The sequence below is a fragment of the Nesoenas mayeri genome, assembly GCF_963082525.1.
Source record: "Nesoenas mayeri genome assembly, chromosome: 18".
Lineage (NCBI taxonomy): Eukaryota > Metazoa > Chordata > Aves > Columbiformes > Columbidae > Nesoenas > Nesoenas mayeri.
The window spans coordinates 4440623-4460462 of NC_137566.1; the positions used below are offsets into that span (position 1 = coordinate 4440623).

General features: G+C 43.6%; 1 protein-coding gene across 1 annotated transcript in view; it reads left to right on the forward strand.

Moving 5' to 3' along the window:
• Window positions 1–19840, forward strand: part of LOC308047465 (voltage-dependent N-type calcium channel subunit alpha-1B-like) — a 270800-nt gene that overhangs the window by 176880 nt on the left and 74080 nt on the right. Inside the window, exon 19 of the mRNA XM_080355981.1 lies at window positions 4842–4948. Within this exon, the coding sequence (XP_080212107.1) occupies window positions 4842–4948 (107 nt within the window). The remainder of the gene's footprint in view (window positions 1–4841; window positions 4949–19840) is intronic.

The following is a 19840-nucleotide window of genomic DNA, read 5'->3' on the forward strand; positions in this document are numbered from 1 at the left end:
GTTTATCTCTTTGCATTGCAGAGGGACCTGGAGGTTTATTCTTATTCAGGTTTGTTTCATTTCAGGCTTATTCCAGTGAACTATTTCATGTTCCTTAGTTTCGTTTTATGATGGAGTGGGCAGCGGGCATTGCTCATCCCGCTGCTGCAGGAGCATTCGTAGCATTTGCTGTTCTCAAGAGCAGAGGTGAAGCAATTAACAGGTTTTGGCTGATGTGAAGCTGAGGCGCGGGGAAGCGCAGGTGTTGTTTCGCTGCTTTCGCTGTCTCATACTAATGTTTTATACCTTGCTGAGTTTTGGGATGAATCAAAGCGTTAATGTTCTCCAGTCAGCTCCCTGGAAAACAGCTTGCAGAGGCTGCTGTCAATACATAGTGAAGATCTGCTTGCCCCTCACCAGGTGCAAGAGCAATCTGAGGCACAGGCAGGAAGGCAGGTCCTGGCAAGAGATGGAAATGGCACCAACGTAATTCTGTGTGCAGATTTACTACATATCGGAGCATTCCCTATGGAGAAAATCTTATAGCCTCACTATTGCGCAGGAAGGATTGCAAATGCAGCAGTTTGGGTTGGTATTATTACACACTTTTGATTTCTCGTTGCAGCATACTCAGTTGTATTTATGAGGCAGTATTAGGTTTTGTTTGCGCATTTCTAGCGCGTTCCCACTGAGCACATAAAACCACGCACAGCCCATCGCTGCACTGCTCCATCGCCGTAAGTCACAGTGACCCGCTGGTGGCAAAAAAAGCACCGTATCCACCTTTGCACTTGTATTTTATAAGCGTTATATACTCCATATAGGGCGAGAGGATCACTAACCATGTGCTTATGCAACAGTGGGCAAGGATGTTTTCTCTTTTTGGAGTTGTAGAAAGGTGCAGTAGTTGATGGATACGCAATGTAACTCTACAGTTGAGGGACACAAGAGATTTCTAGGAGTTTCCTACCCCGCTCCAGCTGCTGAAGACCAAAGCAGCCAAGCATTCCCAGTTTTTCCCTTAGAGCAGCTCAGCTGTTTCTGTTCTTTCCAAAGCCCACAGAAATCTCGCATCATGCATCCTCCCAGCCTTGTCAGGAGAGTTATGGGCATCCCGCGCGTGTTCTAAGAAAGACAATCAGCCCCAGCACAGTTCTTGGATAATAAAGCTCATCCTACTTCTTTCTTAATCCTTTTAGTGCTTTCTTGTGAATATTTCAGCAGCTGAGACGGTTAGAAACCTGACTTTGGAGGTGTTTATAAAGTATAATTAAATATTGATGGATTCAGCAGCACTGCCAAATCATAAAGCTTCTTGAGAAACTCTTTTTTTGCTGTAATTTTATTTATGATCCCCCAAAATCGCTAGGGCTTTCGAAAGAAGAGGAAAAAGATAAAAGTAATTCAATTATATAGCATACCTGGAGAATGAGGGATTTATTGCTAAGTAAATATGATCATGCAAAACCAAAAATGGCCTGGAGATATAATTAAGTTACTCAGGAGTCAGTTGATCTCAGGAGACTTTTCTTGACATTTATACTATAAAACTAATCAAGATCAGTGCTGCAGGTAATGTGGGAAAACCATAAGCAGTTTGCAACTGCCTCTGTTTTGGAAAGAATCTTTAGGGCTGAAGTGTTTAAACCAACATGGCCAATTCTGGATGCTAATTTGGACATGTTTTATTGTGGTATTTGAACATTACTCAGTAGCCTTAGCTGTGACCTGTAATAGAAGTTATCATAATTGTAGTTATATTTAACTTAAGCTTGATCATCCACTGTCTGTTACAAAACTCACCGGTACTTTGGAATGACTCATTTTGGGGAAAGAATAAAAAAGAAGAAAGAAGCACCTTCTTTGCTTTGAATATATAAAGAATCTGTTCTCCAGCCTCCACCTCTCTCTCCCCAGGTCTCTCTCCTCCTGTGCTGGCTCTTTCTTATCACTGACTTAAACTCTGCCAATTTAATTTCTAGTGATTTATCAGAACTATCCTGAATCTCTTTGATTACCTACCCTCTACTATTTTGTTTTCCGTATATTGGCAAGTTTTTCTTCTTGTTCACTTAGAGTGGAATGGAGTCTGGAGAAGAGGAGGCTCAGAGCTGAGCTCAGCACTCTCTAGAACTACCTGAAGGGCAGTTCTAGCCAGGGAGGGATTGGGCTCTTCTCCCAGGCATCAGCAATAGGACAGGAGGCCATGGGCTTCAACTCTGCCAGGGGAAATTGAGGCTGGAGATCAGAAAGCAATTCTGTGCAGAGAGAGTGGTCAGGCATTGGAATGGCTGCCCAGGGAGGTGCTGGAGTCACCGGCCCTGGAGGCTTTTAAACTGAGATTGGCCATGGCACTTAGTGCCATGATCTAGTGAATGGACTGGAGTTGGACCAAGGGTTGGATGATCTCTGAGGTCTTTTCCAACCCAGTCCGTTCTGTGATTCTGTGAAAGTTGCACCCCAAATTTGCTTTTAAAATCTTCACTGACCATCCCGTGATGTCTCTGGTGACACAGAGCAGTTCGTTTTTCATCCTCCTTGAACTGACATGTAAAGCTGCCACAAGCGACTATTTATTTCCTTAAATATCCTAAAGCACAAAGTCTGTTCCCTGATTTCTGCGCAATGCCAGCAATCCCTTAGAAAACAGTATAAAAACATGCCGTGTGGGATAGGAGGATTGTCTGAATTTTATATAAAAATACATTAAAATTTGAGGAATCCCCATAAATAATGGACTGAAGTGGCAAAAAACAGAGAGTCTAAAGGCCGTGAAGACCCCTCCGTATTATTCCCAGTGGAGAGGACTTTAACTGGGTGAACTTAATAATGATGGTAGTGGCAGTAGAGCTGGCAGAGTCGGACTGATGGATGGCTGGCTGGATGGACAGACATATGGATGTTGTCACAGCTCAGAGCTGGCCTCAGTCACCTGCTATCACACCCTTGTGTGCTTCCAGCAGAACAAGATGAGCCTGTGCCCCAGTGAGACCCCACAGGGTAAGGATCAGGTGAAACATTAATTAATTTTGTAGTGATCTGCAATCTCTGGGTAGAAGGAGCTGCAGAACTATCCCAAAGCAGTCACCTGCTAAAGAGTGTGCTTGTTCTGGCTTAGGAACAGCTGCAGTTATAATGACAACAGGTATTTTCTGCTCTTACTTTGAGATATCGACTCCAGCAGAATTACTGATGCACTGGGGAGAATGGAGTTGGAGCTACAAATTGTAAAGAGATGCTAAAAGCTGCACCTGGTGCTTTAGAAGCACAGAAGGAAAAATCAAGAGCCTTTGAATGTACGTGATTTTGACACTGGTAGGGTCCTCAAGAGAAGAAACAACATGAAGATACCTGCGGAATGAAAGGAAACCCTTAAAAGCCTTTTCATTTGGGACCTTGTTTCTCAAAAGATTCATATTCTGCAGATACTCTTGACTTACAGTAGGCTTCCAAATCATTGATAGATTTAATGGAAGTTGGCAGTGGAGAAACATTGGCTTTGTATATCTGTTTAGTGGGGCTTTTTTCATGACCTGTCTCAGGTTCTTCATTCACTACAGTAGGAATTTACTTGTTACGGGTTTGCTCATATTTGGAAACAAAAAAAAGCTTTACTGGTAGCAGATTTTTTTATCAGTTTCCTATAATTTGTTTTTTCTTTGAAATGAGAGATGGAAAACAGTTTCAAAATTAGTTCAGTTGAAGCAAATAACACTGAAGTCAGAGCCAGGCATCGTTTATGCATATGGTATTCAGGAAGGATAAATCTATATGACTTTTGATTTGAAAGCTCGCTATCTTCCTGTCTGCTTTCATTATTTTAAGCATCTCTTCACAGCATTACCTTTGAAGAGCAGAGGTACACCTGTGGCATTTCATACCGTTTGACAGAAGAGGCTGTGACTGCTCTTGTCTTGACATATGGTTATTCCTTGAATACGTGTGATGCTGATGTTGCCATCTCAGGGTCTGTGTTTATCCTGCCATGATTTTACTGTCAAATTTAACTGGCTAGAAAGTTCAAAAGAAGTTTAACCTAAATGACCGTTGAAGATGGACCAGGCTGTTCCTTTGCCTTTTGCCCTCATCTCATCGCTTAAGATCCTGTAGTGTGAATTTGAGCGTATTTCTCTTATCATTACACCAGGTAGGAGGAAATAAACCACAGTTATACTCTGCAGGAACTTGCGATGTCAATAGAGGTTAAAAACCCCATGATCTGGGGATATACAAAAAGCATGAACATAACAAGCTTCTGATCTATGCTTGAGTCAACAAACTACTCTTTAATATGGCTCTTCCTTTCACTTTTTGCCATGTAAGTCCCCAGAGATTCAACTGAAATAAGAGGAAATATCAGGGGTAAAACTGGTGTGAGCAGGACCAGCGAAATCTTGGAACTTATTGTAGCGGAAAAGTCCCATTTGCCAGGGGTCATTTTGTTAGGACTTTAGAATGTTTTACACGTGCAAGACAGAGATAAATGGGGCTCCTTCCCCCCCCGAAATGTCACATTCGTGGTCAGGTCTCTCCCTGCTCAGCCATAATCGCTTACTTGGATCTTAAGTGATAAGAGGAGACCCAAACAGGTAAGAAAACTTGGCGAGGGAGATGTGTTCTTGGTAAAAATGCAGTGAGCAATGGCCCAAACCTTACATTTCTCATCTTAATCATCTGTTGTTGGCACCAGGGCCATACCCAGGGGTCCTTGAAAGAGGTTAGGATGTTCTGCTTTACTTTTAACAAGTTTCCAGCATTCTTGCAGCGTGGCAGTGACATTCACGTTTGACCCGTGCCTGGGGAGCTCTGGTTGTTGTTGTGACATGATGCACGCTCTGATTTGTCTTGATTCTCTGCACCAGGACGAGGAGGAGATGGAAGAGGCCACCAACCAAAAGCTCGCCCTGCAAAAGGCCAAGGAGGTGGCCGAAGTCAGCCCCATGTCTGCAGCGAACATCTCCATAGCCGCGTAAGCATTCTTTTCTTATTTGGGAACTTTGTCGTTTGGTTTTCGTTTTTCAATGTCAAAATATGTCTGTTCAAGTGGAGCATCCCATAGTCCTCTGTGAGCCCTTTTATATCATCTGTGTTACTGACAGGGCTTCGGGTTGACTGAATATTTCAGCGCTGATCGCTTAACCATGAATTTAATTGAGTATTTTTTTTAGTTTGTTTTTTGTAATGTCTCATCTTTTTGTCTTGCTGTAAATAACTGTATTTTAGGAGGATTTTTTAAGCTGTCCTCGGATAGATTTCACCAGGTGAAGTGATTAACAATTCACTTTGAATTTTTAATTATGAGAGGTGTGTGCACATATAATGTATTAAGTAATTTTTAATCATCTCTGCTTTAAGAATTGAAGTGTGAAGGTATCCTCCTAAATATTGGACTGAAAAATGTGCTTGGGTGGTCTTTGCTGTTTGAAAAAGTGCTGGGTTGAATAAAATCGCATATGTGAACAGTCACTGGTTTGTAGCTAGAAACATCAGTTTGCATTTTCAGATGCAAGCTTTTCTGCAGGGACATGGACAATGCACAGATTCCAGGAGTTTAATCCACTACATCAAAGACAATAGGCCAAATGGAGTCAGTTCATTATATGTGAAGGAAAAAGTAATATTAATTTGACTGTGTTATTCTTCTTACAATTTTATTTTGCAATTACTGCTTTAATCAGCTCCTATTCATGCCGCGTCTGTTTGCTGGTTTGGAATATAATCCTTTTCTTACAATGATTTCCTGTCTAGTCTCGAAAAGAAGTCAAATGAGGATATTTGCTCTTGCTCTTTGATGGATTTCCTGGTACTGTTATTTTAAAATGCAAGAGAATAATGCTTATTTTCTCCTCCTTTAATCAGAAGCGTAGGGCCTGTGAAGATTTCCTGGAAATCAGGAAAAAAACCACCCTAATGAGGCTCAGATTTCACACCACATTGTTGGTTGCTTAAAATAACCTTATTCCACGATTTTTCACCAGGCGCTTTCACCTGTTTTTCAGTATCACAGGGCCAGTGTTGTGACAACAATAGCAAGCAAGTACAAAATTGTGGATTTCTACTTGTTTTGCTTCAAATTGTATCTGCCCAGATCTCTACCTGCCACATTTGTACTGGCGGATAATTAGTCTTGCAAATGAGCACATTTGAAAGTGCAGTTGTTCCTTCCATGTCTATTAACCACAACAGCATCGTGCACGCTGTGTGGGAGCATCATTTACCGGCCATCGCGTGACTCCTCGTTATCTCGGCTTAGTGCCAGCGAGGTGCTTAGAAAGCTCATGGGACTTTAATTTGGAAAAAAACCCATGACTTTAAGGTCAATAGGTTGACAACTCAATGGACAACGACATAGAGGAGAAGGCGAGCGAGAAATTAGATGTTTTATGAGCGAGAAATAGGTGTATGGATGGCTTGCTGGCCGACGATCCAAAAGATATTTAATGAATGCATGCCAAAGCAATTTGTTCAATATATAAATACATCCCTGGTGAGCTCCAAAGGGACATAGCAGCTACAGCTTTCAGGTTTGCAGTGCCCATGCCTTGGATATCTCTGTCTGGTGCAGTTGGGCTGATGATGGGGACCCATGGTTGACAGCCAGCTGGACCCTGTTATTGTTATTCTTTTTCTATTGTTATTCTTATGGCCTTAAGCTACACAGTGGTCTTGAAGATGGAGAAAATGCCGTGTTGATGGCAAGACCTGTCAGATCAAACCTCCGAGACAATTCAGAGCTGGACGCACCACGAATGAAAAAGCTCTGGGGATGCCTGGAAATGGGATTTTCGGCATATGGAAAAATCCCTGCAAAAAGCAAATATATCTGTAGAGCCTGGGTACCCCTGAGTGGGTGGTGAGCAGGGGCTACCAAAGGCCTGCTGCAAAGGTGGGTCTACCCTATCGGTTTATATTTTTATTTTCACCTAAGGAATAAGTTTTTAGTTTTAGAATCTGGTTTTCTTAACGTATGAAAATGAATTTCTATAACAACAGGCATCTATAGCATGGATCAGTGTTCTGAAAACATCCTTTTCTCTACCTGTGTCAATCAAAACAGGTCTCTCAGGTGTTAGCAGAGGGCACCACAACTTATGTTTCCTTTGTCATGATGTTCATGTTCCCAGCCTGCTTGTCCACAGAATCCCAGAATGTCAGGGGTTGAAGGGACCTGGAAAGCTCATCCAGTGCAATCCCCCCATGGAGCAGGAACACCCAGATGAGGTTACACAGGAAGGTGTCCAGGCGGGTTGGAATGTCTGCACAGAAGGAGACTCCACAACCCCCCTGGGCAGCCTGGGCCAGGCTCTGACACCCTCTCCAGGAACAAGTCTCTTCTCATATTCAAGTGGAACCTCTTGTGTTCCAGTTTGCACCCATTGCCCCTTGTCCAGTCCCTGGTTGTCACCAGAAGAGCCTGGCTCCATCCTCCTGACACTCCCCCTTTCCATATTGATCCCCAGGAATGAGTCCCCCCTCAGTGTCCTCTTGTCCAGCTCCAGAGCCCCAGCTCCCTCAGCCTTTCCTCACACGGGAGATGCTCCACTCCCTGCAGCATCTTGGTGGCTGCGCTGGACTCTCTGCAGCAGTTCCCTGTCCTACTGGAACTGAGGGGCCACAACTGGACACAAGATTCCAGGTGTGGTCTCCCCAGGGCAGAGCAGAGGGGCAGGAGAACCTCTCTGACCTACTGACCACCCCCTTCTAACCCACCCCAGGTACCATTGGCTTCCTGGCCACAAGGGCCCAGTGCTGGCTCATGGTCACCCTGCTGTCCCCAGGACCCCCAGGTCCCTTTCTCCTACACTCTCCCAACTGGAACCTGGGGTTGTTCCTACCCAGATGCAAGTGGGTCCAGCTCCCACAGAGGTGATAAAGCCGTCCTGGGGCTGAGTCTGGTGACAAGTCACATCGATTGTTCTGCTGTTTCACCGTCAAGGTGCTGTGCTTGCAGTTTGGCTTCTTGTCAGTCCTACATCAAGGACTAAGAACGTGTTTTCCTTCCCTTAAAACTCCTTCCAGGCCATCACGAACTCTGTAGTGTTGTATCTGCTCCTCCACCTCCAACATTTTCCTGTGCAGATGCTGTTTATCTGCACTAGTTCTTCTGCTCTCCTGTGCCATCCAGCCTCTCTTCATAACTGAGCTCCAGAATATTCAATTTATTGCCCAGTTGCAAAACATAATTTCCCAGGCTTAAGAAACTGGTTCTTATTTAGGGTGTCAGCCTGCTTGGAGGGTCCCACGAGATACCTTCACCCTGACACGTGCTGCTGTGGGAGCCCCTGCTGGTTTTTGCTTGATGGATGGTGAAGCACTACAGTGTCATGGGGATATGTTTTAATAATATACTCATTATTACAGCACCGTCGAGATATCATCTATCTTGCAACTGACTCCAAGTGCTTTATTACAATTTCTACTTGCATTCAGGTTTCAGCTTCTGCTTCATCGATCTCCCAGGATTTTTATGGTTTGTCTTCTGCTCCACCCAAGGGATTTGAAGTGACCAGACTTGTCTGACTGCACTTTGTTTTTTCACCTGGTGAACTCTATCCTGTTTGTTTTGTGTTTTTTCAGGATTAAGAGCTAGGATGGTACGTTGGTTTTGTCATTGTTGCAATGTTTGGTTTAAAGCAGAATACACGTTTAACATGTGTTTATTGCCTTTTGATTTCAGCCCATTGTTTCATTCCTATTTTTGTCATTTGTTTTTGTTTTCTGTTTAGCATTTTCCTTGCTTTGTTGTTTCTGGAGGTGAGTTTCTGGGTTTGTTCAGTTTGCCCAGCGTTGTCTTTAAGACCCTCTGTTTCGTACGACATTTAAACCACTCGGCCTCTCGAACTGAGCGACTGTACAGACCGACGGGTCTTTCGAGCAAACCATTGGTGCAGCTTCCTTGGTGGTGAGAATGGAGGAGGCAGGAATGGGAAATTATGCACATGATGGATGTGCAAAACATTTTGCGACCCCACTGGAAAAGTGCCGGCGGAAGGGAAGAGCCGTCAGGTCCGTTCCCATGTGTGGCACAAAGACCTCAGCGCAAACACAGTTTTATTTTCTGTATTTGCCTAATCCGAAGGCTGAACTCTCCGCATTTGGGTTCCTCCTCCTCCATCTTTTCTGTTCCAGCCAGAGATGCACCAATGGCCCGTACAAAAGGGGCTGCAGTAGTTTTGGGCCAGCAGACCAGCTGGAGAGGACACAAACTGGCTCACCCTGCCCCTGTATTTTCCAATGGCCCCTCTTCACCTTTTCTTGGGAAAAGTTCTAAAATATCAATCACAACAGCAATCAAATGCTAAATTTGTAGGAACTTGCTAAATAGTAATGCTGAAATCATGCTGAGTGAAGCTTTTTGCATTTTGTTACTCATGGGTTATGGGTTACAGTTGTAGCCAGACTCAAGGAAATTATTTAAGGATTAGTATAGGCTGTGAGTTCTGGATGGGAGAGTTTCCCAGATGTGGTGGCTGAGATTTAGTCAGAAGTGGCACAGACAGTTCAAGCAACATGGGCACAGACTTAAACCTGGTCTGTCGTACTGCCCATTACCGTTTTGCAAAGTGACATGTGTTTCCCAGGACAACCTTCCAACCTCTGGAGACCCCTTCCTCTCTCCAGGCTCTGACTAGTTTCTGCTGGTCCCCCACATGATTGTTCAAAGACGTTTACATTTTGATTGCATTGCCTGTTCATGTGTTGCCTGTTGATTACTCATTAGAAAAGTGCCAAGAGCAAATCCTGGTGGCACATCACTGCACAGTGGCTCCTCAGAGGTGTCTGTCCCTTTTGTACAGGTCTGGGGATGAAGTGGGGGGGAGTTGCTCTGTTTCTCCAGGACATTTTTCCATCTCAGAGGTTCCATATTTTCCTTTTGTCTTGGGAATACTGTGGTCTGTTTCCAAATCCCTGTTGGGCTGTGGGTACCCAACAGGACCCAGCAAGAAGCCTGTCTGAACACCCGGCCGGTGAAACGGCTCGTGTTGGGTGATGTGTAGACTAGAAGAGGTGTTCTTTTTCTCTTGCTGGCTTGTGATTTCTTCCCTTTCTTTTCCCCCCTAAGTGTGTTGCTGTGTGAGGTACTGTGATTCCTCCCATTAGCTTAGCTTTTTGCCCTTGCTGTTGGTGTATCGGTGACTCAGCTACACCTAAAGACACTCTCTTGTGCTCTGTCCCTCACGGATGGTAAGTAGCATCAAGCAAAACTCAAGTGCTTCTGTCATTTTGATTTGGAAAGGAGGTTGTCTCTGCTTTGTGACTTTACACCGTGCTCTTCCAGCACTGATTTAGTCAAGCTTACAGTTTCAAAACTCCAGCAATGGGAGCAGAGGAGTGAACTTGGAGCGCTGCAGGACTCGCATAGCCCTGGCTGGCCAAGGCGCAAGGACACTTGGCAGGATCAGAGCGTGGTCTCCGTCCTGCACTGCACCAAATGAGCCAGGGATAGATGCAAAGGTTCATTCCAGCCTCCTGCTGGGGGATGCTGAGATCTGCTTTCAGCAATCAAAAGCAAAATTTCCACAGGTATTACATAATGTCGGTGCCGACTCTCAGGTAAATTAGGGCAGTCCTGTACATTCTCCTCCATCGTTTTGCACCTGTTTCACCCAAGAAATTTCTTACCTATGCTTGAGGAATTTGTACAACCAAGAGCTTGTTCTCTGCAGGTTTTAGCTGATATTCTGGGGGTTCAGCATTAAGGGGTCCCCAGCTTGAGAAACCTGGAAACAATAATTTTCCTGGCAAGCAAGCAGGGCACAACAACCCCCCTTTGACTCCTGCTCCCGTTTCATCTGGCAAGGTACAAATGTAGAAATAATGAAGTTTAGGCAAAATACCTGACTGTTCAGGAGATTCTTGGCTGTAAGGAAGACTTTTATGATGCCTTTCACAATTTCACTTCTATTGGTTCCAGGTTTCTTGACTTCTGGATTATTGTGTTATATACTTCACCTGGGCCAACATTTCTGTGCAGAGTAATCCATTAATTTTAAGTAAATGTGTTTTTAAAACTGTGCTTATATGACATCCAAAGAACATTGGATTTTAACTTGACCTTCTGATTTGCTGGTGTCAATTGTTAACAGATTAAAACTTGAATGGAAACAGGAAAAAATATGCTGCAACTGAAAACTCAAATTCAGGAGGTGAAGGAATGTGCAGAGGATTCTTCATAGGATGTAGATTGATAAAAATAATTGTTTATAACTTTTACAAAATTAATGCCTCAAGCCAAGATCTATTAAGATATTTAGAATCCTGTTTTCCATATATTCTTTGGCAAAGGAAGAATAAGCTATTTTCCTGTGTAATTCAGTAATTTCTGTATTTAGAACCCCCTACGTATAACGGTGTTTAGACAAACACTGGATGGAGGAGAATCTACAAAAAGGCTTGTGAGCTGAAACAAGCTCCTTCCAATACTGCGTAATCCCCGCCTAAGCTGCAGCAGAGCTCTGGTTTTAGCCCCGGCGACCCGTATTTAGATGGGCTGAGCTCACAGAGGTAGGTGCCTCTGAACAGTAAACCTGAGGCAGGGACCAAGCAGAACCAGCCTGGCGCCAGCTGCTGGGGTCCAGCTGGATTTCGATTCTCTGGATGCAGCTCAGGGTCCTCCCTCCAGACCCCATTCATCTCCATGCTGAGGCTTCTTGCTCGAGCCCCAGGGAATTAACATCCTGCTCCCACTGGGATAGAATTATTTGCAGCACAGCTGTAAAAGCAATCACCACCTGTTTCTACAAAGACCTCCACCCCGAGGTCCTAAAGATGACTTCTGCGGAGGACTTGCGTTGTGTGAGTATAGCGGATGGAGGCATAAAGTCTTAATATCATTGTGTGGCTTTTGGTTCACTTTTTGTTTTTTCCCATTTTGGTTCCGTTTTTGGTTCTTTAGTTGTTTCCCTGTTAACTAGAAGGTGGCGTGTCTGTGGCTTCCACACTTTCTGAAGCTTGCCTGGTCTCCTACCAAGATGCACACTGCCGTCTGCATTCGATAGGACACAGCCTGTATGAGTCTCCTCCCAATGTCTTTTATGGTTTCTCTTCTCCTCCTTTTTTTTTATTTTCTCACTTTTTGTTTTCTTTGTTTGTTTTGTTTTTGCATGTGCAGTTTTGTAAAGCAAACTCGAGGTACTGTATCTCGCAGCTCGTCAGTCTCCAGCGTAAATTCACCGTGAGTTGCTCTCTGTTACGATATTCAGTAAATGGATTTATATCTATATTTATAAACCTCCCTCTTTCCCCATCCCTGATGCCTTCACTCCCCCCTTGTTTCTTCCAAAAATCATTCCCATCATTGTGGAAAGCCTCCAGACCAACATACGGTGGAAGGACTGGAAGGTGTGCGACATCGCCATATAATGCTTGTGATTTGATCGTGAGCAACTCTGTAGTATTTTGTACATTGACTGTGATTTATTTTCCCCCCATTCCTTCATTCTTCTACCATCTCCTTAATTATTTTCCTTTGTTCCCTCCTTAACTATTTTCCCTCACCTGCCCTCATTTGGTGGTTCGTCTTGTTCTCACTTGTATTTTTGTCCTTTGTGTTTATTATGTGCTGGGCTGATGGCTTTGATGTTCCACCAGTGTTTGCACTTCTGGTTCTATAGAACAGGGTCCTACCACGAGTGCGCTCTTTAATGAAAGCTGGAGGAGGCTTTTAAAGAAAAAATCTGGGAAACAGGGCCCAAGTGAGACCAAATTGGAAAATTCTTGGGAAACTTATACTCATGAGAGCACTGGTTATGCCTGAGCTCTCTAAACTTGTCAAACTGGAGATTAAAGCTACAGATATTGCAAAAATGAGGCACTCAGCAACCTCCTATGTACCTATGGGTGAGTGAACACAGTGGTAGACCTTCCATTCACTCCACGTACTTCCTAACAAACAAATCTTGCTGGCTTTGCTGTGAATCACGGGTGCGCTTTGACACCAGTGCAGGTTTGTAGAAAGTACCATTGTTTCCTGCCAAATAATACAGTGAAACTCGCCATCAGCTTCTCATCAACCCATCTTAGTGTCTTTGCTTTGGATTATACTGTTACTGTTAGACGTTGTCTTTCTTCTTTAATGCTTTTGGAGAGACGGAGAAGTGCAATTCACACACACATGGTTTTGTCCTTATGTGCACCATAGCAAGTACCAAAGGTGAAGCAAAGGTGGTTTTGGGGATCCTTGTCCACTGGTGGATCTTAGCCATGTTTGTATTAAAAATATGTTGCTACTGTGTGCATATTGAGCTTCTGTGACCAAGGCTGAACTTTTGCGACTGGCAAAAGTAGGTGTGACATGTCTGTGCTGACATCTGAGATCTTACAGGGTTGGGATGGTGAGAATTAAAGGAGTAGACAAGACCGAGGCAACTTTTGGCTCAGTTCTTCTGATGGATTTCCTGGCTGATGGGAGACTTGACAGGCAGAAAGGTATGGGGAGAGGTCTGGGGCTCTTTGGCTCTCTCTCAGCTGCCTTACCCCTGGCAGGAGAGAGGGGTGGTTAAAGGTGATTGTGGAGCAGAGGTGCTGCCGTCCCTCCCAGTGCTTGAATTCCCCCTGGCAGAAGGCCTCAAGTTGTGCCAATGGCCTCAAGTTGCACCAGAGAAGGTTCATATTGGATATTAGGAAATATTTCTTCCCAGAAAAGATTGTGAAGCACTGGAACAAGCTGCTCAGGGCAATGGTGGGAGTCACCATCCCTGGAGCCGTTGAACAGATGCGGAGATGAGGTTCTCAGGGACGTAGGGTAGTGCCAGAGGTGGGTTAACAGTTGGACTCGATGATCTTGAGGGTCTTTTCCAGCCCAAATGATTCTATGATTCTAAGTTGCATCAAACCAGTCCAAGGCAATGTTTGCATGAGTGGGAATAAAGCCTCGAAAGAATGAAAAATGTGGCCCCTTTTCCAGACTTCCAGAGACAGAGCTGCCTTCTCAAAGGATGAAATCGAACTACAGGTACTGAAATCTCCTTGGAAGGAGGATTTGCCCATGTTTGGAGGCGTTAGCCATCGAGGTTTGTTGCTGGCTCCCCACCAGCAATAGAGATGGTATAATAGAGGCTTCTTTTGCTGATATGACTCACATCTGTTCTCTGAACAGAATAAATTTTGACTGCAAAAAGCTCTAACTGAGGCTTCTCATCCTTTTTAACATTTCTATGCACCGTCTGGGCAGTAATTGTAATTTCATATGCAAACCAGGGCCGGTTTTGATGGGTAAGCTGAATGTGCATTTTCTTTCTGTGGGTTTATAAAGAGCATTTCCCCAGCAAAACCCCTTGTTTTGATTAAATAGATGACTGGACCCAGAACGGTCTGTGATGTATAGAAGTACCAGTCACCACAGTGCATCAGTCGAGCCCCCTGAAGTGCAAAGACATCTGAAAGTCTCATTTACTCGGTATAAATCTCATGGTTAGAAATGTTGTTTTTCTTTTAAATACAAATAGATGAACTGGAATAACTCCTCTTAGGGACATGCAGGTGGGGTGAACTCCTGGATGAACATTATTAAATGTTCAGGATGCCTTTATATCACTCACTGTGAGATCTATTGCTGTAATTATACTGAATAGATAAGTGGTCTAATTTTTGTGCACAGATGAAATTTGAACAGTAATCAACTAATCCAAAAGAGCTTTTTAAAAAGTGCAAAAAATCCCTGTTCCTTTTTCTCCCTTTAATATTAATCAGTAAGAACCAGGATCTGTGAAACCGTGGTCATCTGTTCTGAAGGAACAAAACTCATTCAACACTCTTTTGAGATACAGAGGGTTGGGTTTTCCCCCATATTCTTTCTTTGATTATTTTTCTAAAAACGTCTAAATTGGTAAGAGTCCGAGGACAAAATACTGGATCTAGCTGCTTAAAAAGAAATTTTAAAAATAAATTTTAAAAATACTACTAATAAAAAGATCAAGGTGAGTAATTTTCTTTGCTAATTCTAGGCTTTCATGCTATAACAAATTTATGAAAGAAGAGGTGCGAGCAGCGTGAAATCCATATTTAATTCACTGAGGAGAGGTAATTAAATACAGATATTCTCTGGTTCTTTAAGTAGATCAACCTTTATCTTAAATACATACTGAAACAGGCAACTAATTTCCGTGCGCATAGGTGATGACACACAGTTCCGTGAATAATTATGTTGGGTTTTTTCCAATAATATATATTCAAGAGTTATGGGATCTTGAATTTTCATATGAATCCTCATATTGCTGGTTAAATCCAAACCGTTGCATTTAGTAACTTGAGGTTTTTGTTGTATTGCTGTTGTTTAGTGCTTATTTCTAATAGGATCTAGAGGTATCAGTCGTTGCTTGAACATGAAAAGTGGGATGTTCTTAGGGCATTTTCTAGAATGGTAAATAAAGCAAAACACAGCGTTTCACAAGCTGGGGATTCTTTTGTTTTCCAGAAGTGCCGAACACCTGCATTTGCCATGATTTATTTATATTTTCCAGAATAAACTTGGTTTTCTTTGAGCAGTTTTTCCCACCCCAACCATCAGAGCACATCTCTGCAGCATCCGCCCGGCTTTAGACAGGCTGATAACACAGAGAGGGAAATGAAAAAGCTTCAATATCTCCTCCCCGGATGAATCTGTCATTGGCCATCCAAGAACCCAAATTGTTCTTGATCTCTATCGCTTGCTTGTGTATATTCACTGTCTGGGCCATCTGCTTTGTTTCCATCCTCACCGTGCAAAAAGGGGCTGTGACTTCATTCCCAGATGAGTTTTGTCTTGGTTTTTATCAAAAACCCGAAGCTCACAGTGGGACTTTGGCTGTAACAGATTCTGGTTGGGGCAGTGCAGTGCATGGGCGCTTCAGAAGAAAACAATGATTTAAAGTAAGTGTAATTTGACTGGATTTTAAGATAAATTAATGGTTCCACATATTTAGACTCAGTGTGCTTTTTTTAAATCAGGCCATAGTGATGTGGCTTTTAACTTTCATATTTTTATTTTACTTTTAACTCACCCTGTTGTTTATTGCAGAGGCTGCAATTACTTGGTCACAATTCATAACCGAAATACCAAACAAATCTTGACGTCTTAGAGCAATAGGGAGCAGCGTGCAGGGTGGTGAGTTATGGTTGAGCGAAATAATTCTGTTCTTCTGAAGAAACTCCAGCTGGTAGCGATATAACTTTTGCAATGTTAACACCAGGAAGCTTTGGCTTATTGAACTTCACAAAGCTTTACAAACCCAAGTGCTGCAGCCGCCTTCAAACCCAAAGCAGCAGCTTATAACGATTTTTCCTGCTCTTAGGTGGCCATGGACACCTCATGGGAGCAGCAGCGAAATGTGACTTTGGTTCTGTTACACACCTTGCTCTGAAAGGCATTTCCAATTTCAGTAGCAAGCTTCTGAACATAAGGACATGATGCGTGGCCAGTATTATTTTAGGCTTAGCCCACGTTCCAAATTTAGGGTCTCTAGCTAATAGACATCAGTGGAAATATGAAAGAAAGTGTTTTCGCTCTGAGAAACTGCAATAACAAAAATTCTGATGTATGAAAGCAAAATCTAATTCAAGAATAATACTGGAAGAGCGTGATGCACATGGTTGCGGCTCATCAAGAAGAAAAGGTGCTAAAGCAGCCGAGCAGCAGCTCCCGGGGTCACTGGCAAAGCAAATTTAAACAGTAGCGGTGAGTTCAGCTGAAAGAAAATTGGTTTATCAGATCAAACAGAGAGCAAACCTTCTGCTCTGTGTGTGCCCACTCCAGACTAGACTGCGGCTTTGTGTTTTCCAAGTGGAAAGTGGAGACGTGGAGAGAGCTTCTCTGAGTTTATGAACAGAAAACAGTGTTTTAGTGGGAAGGTTTTTGCACGGCGTTTTCTGTTGGCACCGTATTTTAACAAGAAATTCCCTTTCATCTGTAATCTTTCCGACCCATGACCTAACACGGAGGTGTTTTTAATGTCAAATTATTATGTTAAGAGTCAGCTTTCATTCATTATTTACTAAAGTAAAATTTGAAGGATTGCATGTACGTAGCTGATTAAACCGGTAGTTCTGGGAAGCAAAGTGCCATTAACTAAAGCAGTGTTTTCAAAGGTCATGGAAACAACATCTTTAATCATTAAGGAATACCCTATGATTAGAATATTACTAAAAATATTCTTTCCTTTCTTGAACAATCTAAGCAGTGACTGGTTGCATTTTTAATTCATACCAATATTAGTCACTGCTTCATTAATATGAATTTTATTTGATTCTGCATTAATTTAATGGGTTTGTTCTTAGCCACAGGCAGGAGTTGTTGGACTGCTGACTTCTTAATCCAAGCAGAAACACTGGAGCTACTTAGAAAAGCATATTAACAGTAATACATACTGCAACATTTCAGGCCCAGAGGACCTGAAAACCGAGTATATTGCCAGTACCCTTCAAAGAGCTCAAAGTATTCTGTAGACAGAAAATAGGGATGGGAGGTAATTGTAAAGCCAGTGAATTAATCTTTGTACCATGTCTGTAAATCAGAGGTGATAAATGCAATTTTCTTAATGGATTCAGAAGGATTTTAAGAAGCAAACAGCGAACAGAATTTCAGATAAGGAGTTGGCTTTGTAAAGAGATCGTTTTCTCTTGTGGAAAGAAATATTTGTTATCACAAAGGCTCGTTTTTATCAGTTTGGACAAGCCATGCTATGCTGCGGCGTATTGTGCAAACCGCAGACGGTTTGCGTTCATACAGCACCTAATGATTGAAATAATTAACTGGACCAAATGCTGGAGGAAGCGATTTTGTCCTGTGTTTTTCCATCTCTTCTGCAATTCTTTGTGTGTGCATCAGCACCGCATCCTCGCAGGCAGGGGGTTGTAATGAAACCGTTTTGCTTTAAGGTGACGTTCCTGTTGTGCCAGGAGTAAGTTGAAAAGCAACAGGAGAGGAGAAGCTGCCACGCGTGTCCCCATTCAGGTGCCGTGGGAACTTGTAGAAAGCAAGAGTCAGATAAATGTATTTGGACAAGCAGACAACACATTCCCTCCACTTGCTGCTGCTTTGGCTCTGAAAAGCCCTAAACACTGTCCCCGGAGGGACCGACCTGCTCGGTTGCTTTACTTCCAGTTTTCTCCAGCAGAATTGATTCGCGCTGTCACTTGCTCCTGGTGTTCTTGACTGGTTTGAATATGATAACGAGCTTGCAGGCAGGCTTCGCATTTTCCTGATTTTGTTTTCACTGCTCTTTATTTCCTGGTGATTTCTGTGGGTGCTGTATCTTTGCATGCAGAAAGAAGAAAGGATGCAGTTGTTACGTCTGAACCTCCTGCTCTTTGGCTTGCTAGTAAGCAAAGCCAGCGGGTGGCAATCACCTCCGCTAATTGTGTCGACGTTCAGGATGCATCTCATTTCTAGATGCAGAGACATTTGAGTCTGTAACTTCTGTGTCTGTTTAAGGAAGGGATTTTAGCAAAATAGGCTTAGTTAATATGTGCATCACTTGGCTTCTCCAGGTTCTCAGGGGTGTACAGAGCTGACAGCACCTTTCAGTTAGTTATGAGTCATGTACCGTGGAAGCTTTAGCACCTCAGAGATAATTTAAAGGCTGATTTGTGTTCTTGGCATAAAAGAAACACAACTAAAAAACCTTTCCTGAAGTGATGCATCTTGTGTCAGATCTAGCAGCAGGTCGTGAGTTTCTCCTCTGTGCTGTGTGATGAGCACCAGCCCTGCATCCTCATCCTCCTCACCACATCCAGGCTGAGTTAGATTTTCTTTATATCTTGGCTTTGGGCTCAGCTCAGGCACTGATGGAAGGTCTATGTCCATGGAAATTGGCGGATGGCTTGTTGTGTGTTTTACTTTGGAGAGTCTCTGCAGGGAGGCTGGGGCTTTGCATCCCACCCCTGCGTGGTGCCCGTGGAAATGAAGCACTGGGTGGTGCATGTGAAATAGGTGGTTGTGCTCTTCCCTGTGCTCGTGATTTGTAGATAAATTGAAGGTTTCAGTCAGCATAAGGGCAGCTCCCAACTCTTAACTCATTAGTACCAGTCATTACTTCACTGTTGACAGCTCGCTCTGGCTGTTCAAGGCACAAAACACAAGCTGGTCTCTGCCCCAAGGACTTTCATTACCAAGTGAGAAATGTCCGCTGTGAACAACAGTTTGGTGGCAGCTCAGACATGCACGTACACGTCCCTAAGCTGCCTTGTTTCCCTGAGCCTGTGGTGCTAAAGAGGAGGTTTATTTTTGCAGCCCAGCTCCGTTTAGCAGAGCTGGATCCAGAGCACCCTGTCCATCCTGGAGGATGTGCAGGACATCCCGGGACACCCGTCCCAGGCAGCTCTGTCCCTCTGAGCCCATCTCTGCTGACATGAAGAGCTGCGAACACACCTGTCCCAGGCAGCTCCGTCCCTCTATGTACATCTCTGCTGATGTGGAGAGCTGCAAACACACGCGGCTTCTCATGGGAAATCCTGGGCAGTCACAGGCTTTGCATGTTACTCATGAATTCTTTCTAAAATCAAGTAAATCTGCTGGTGAGTGACACCATTTCGATCTCTCTTAATGCTGAACTGAAAAGAAATGGCAAGTTATTGCCTGCAAGTTGTTGCCTGCTATGGTGTGGCCATTCATCTTTGTGCCAGGGTCACTGGGTTGGCTTGGGGATGCTCTCCGCTAAGGACTCTGCTTTTCCTTTGGTGTGGGATTTGTGGCGAGTGGGGCTCTAAGCTATGTTTCCAGTGCCTTCTGGTCTCATTTATGTTCAGAACTGTGATTTTTGTTACCTGTTCCTCTGCTGTGGTGTTAATGGGGCACTCAGCTGCTAGAAAATTGGTTCTCTTGGGCAGAGGGGTTGTAGGTTTTTAGTTTTGGTGATGAGCTCTGCTCACTCCCGATTTCTCGATT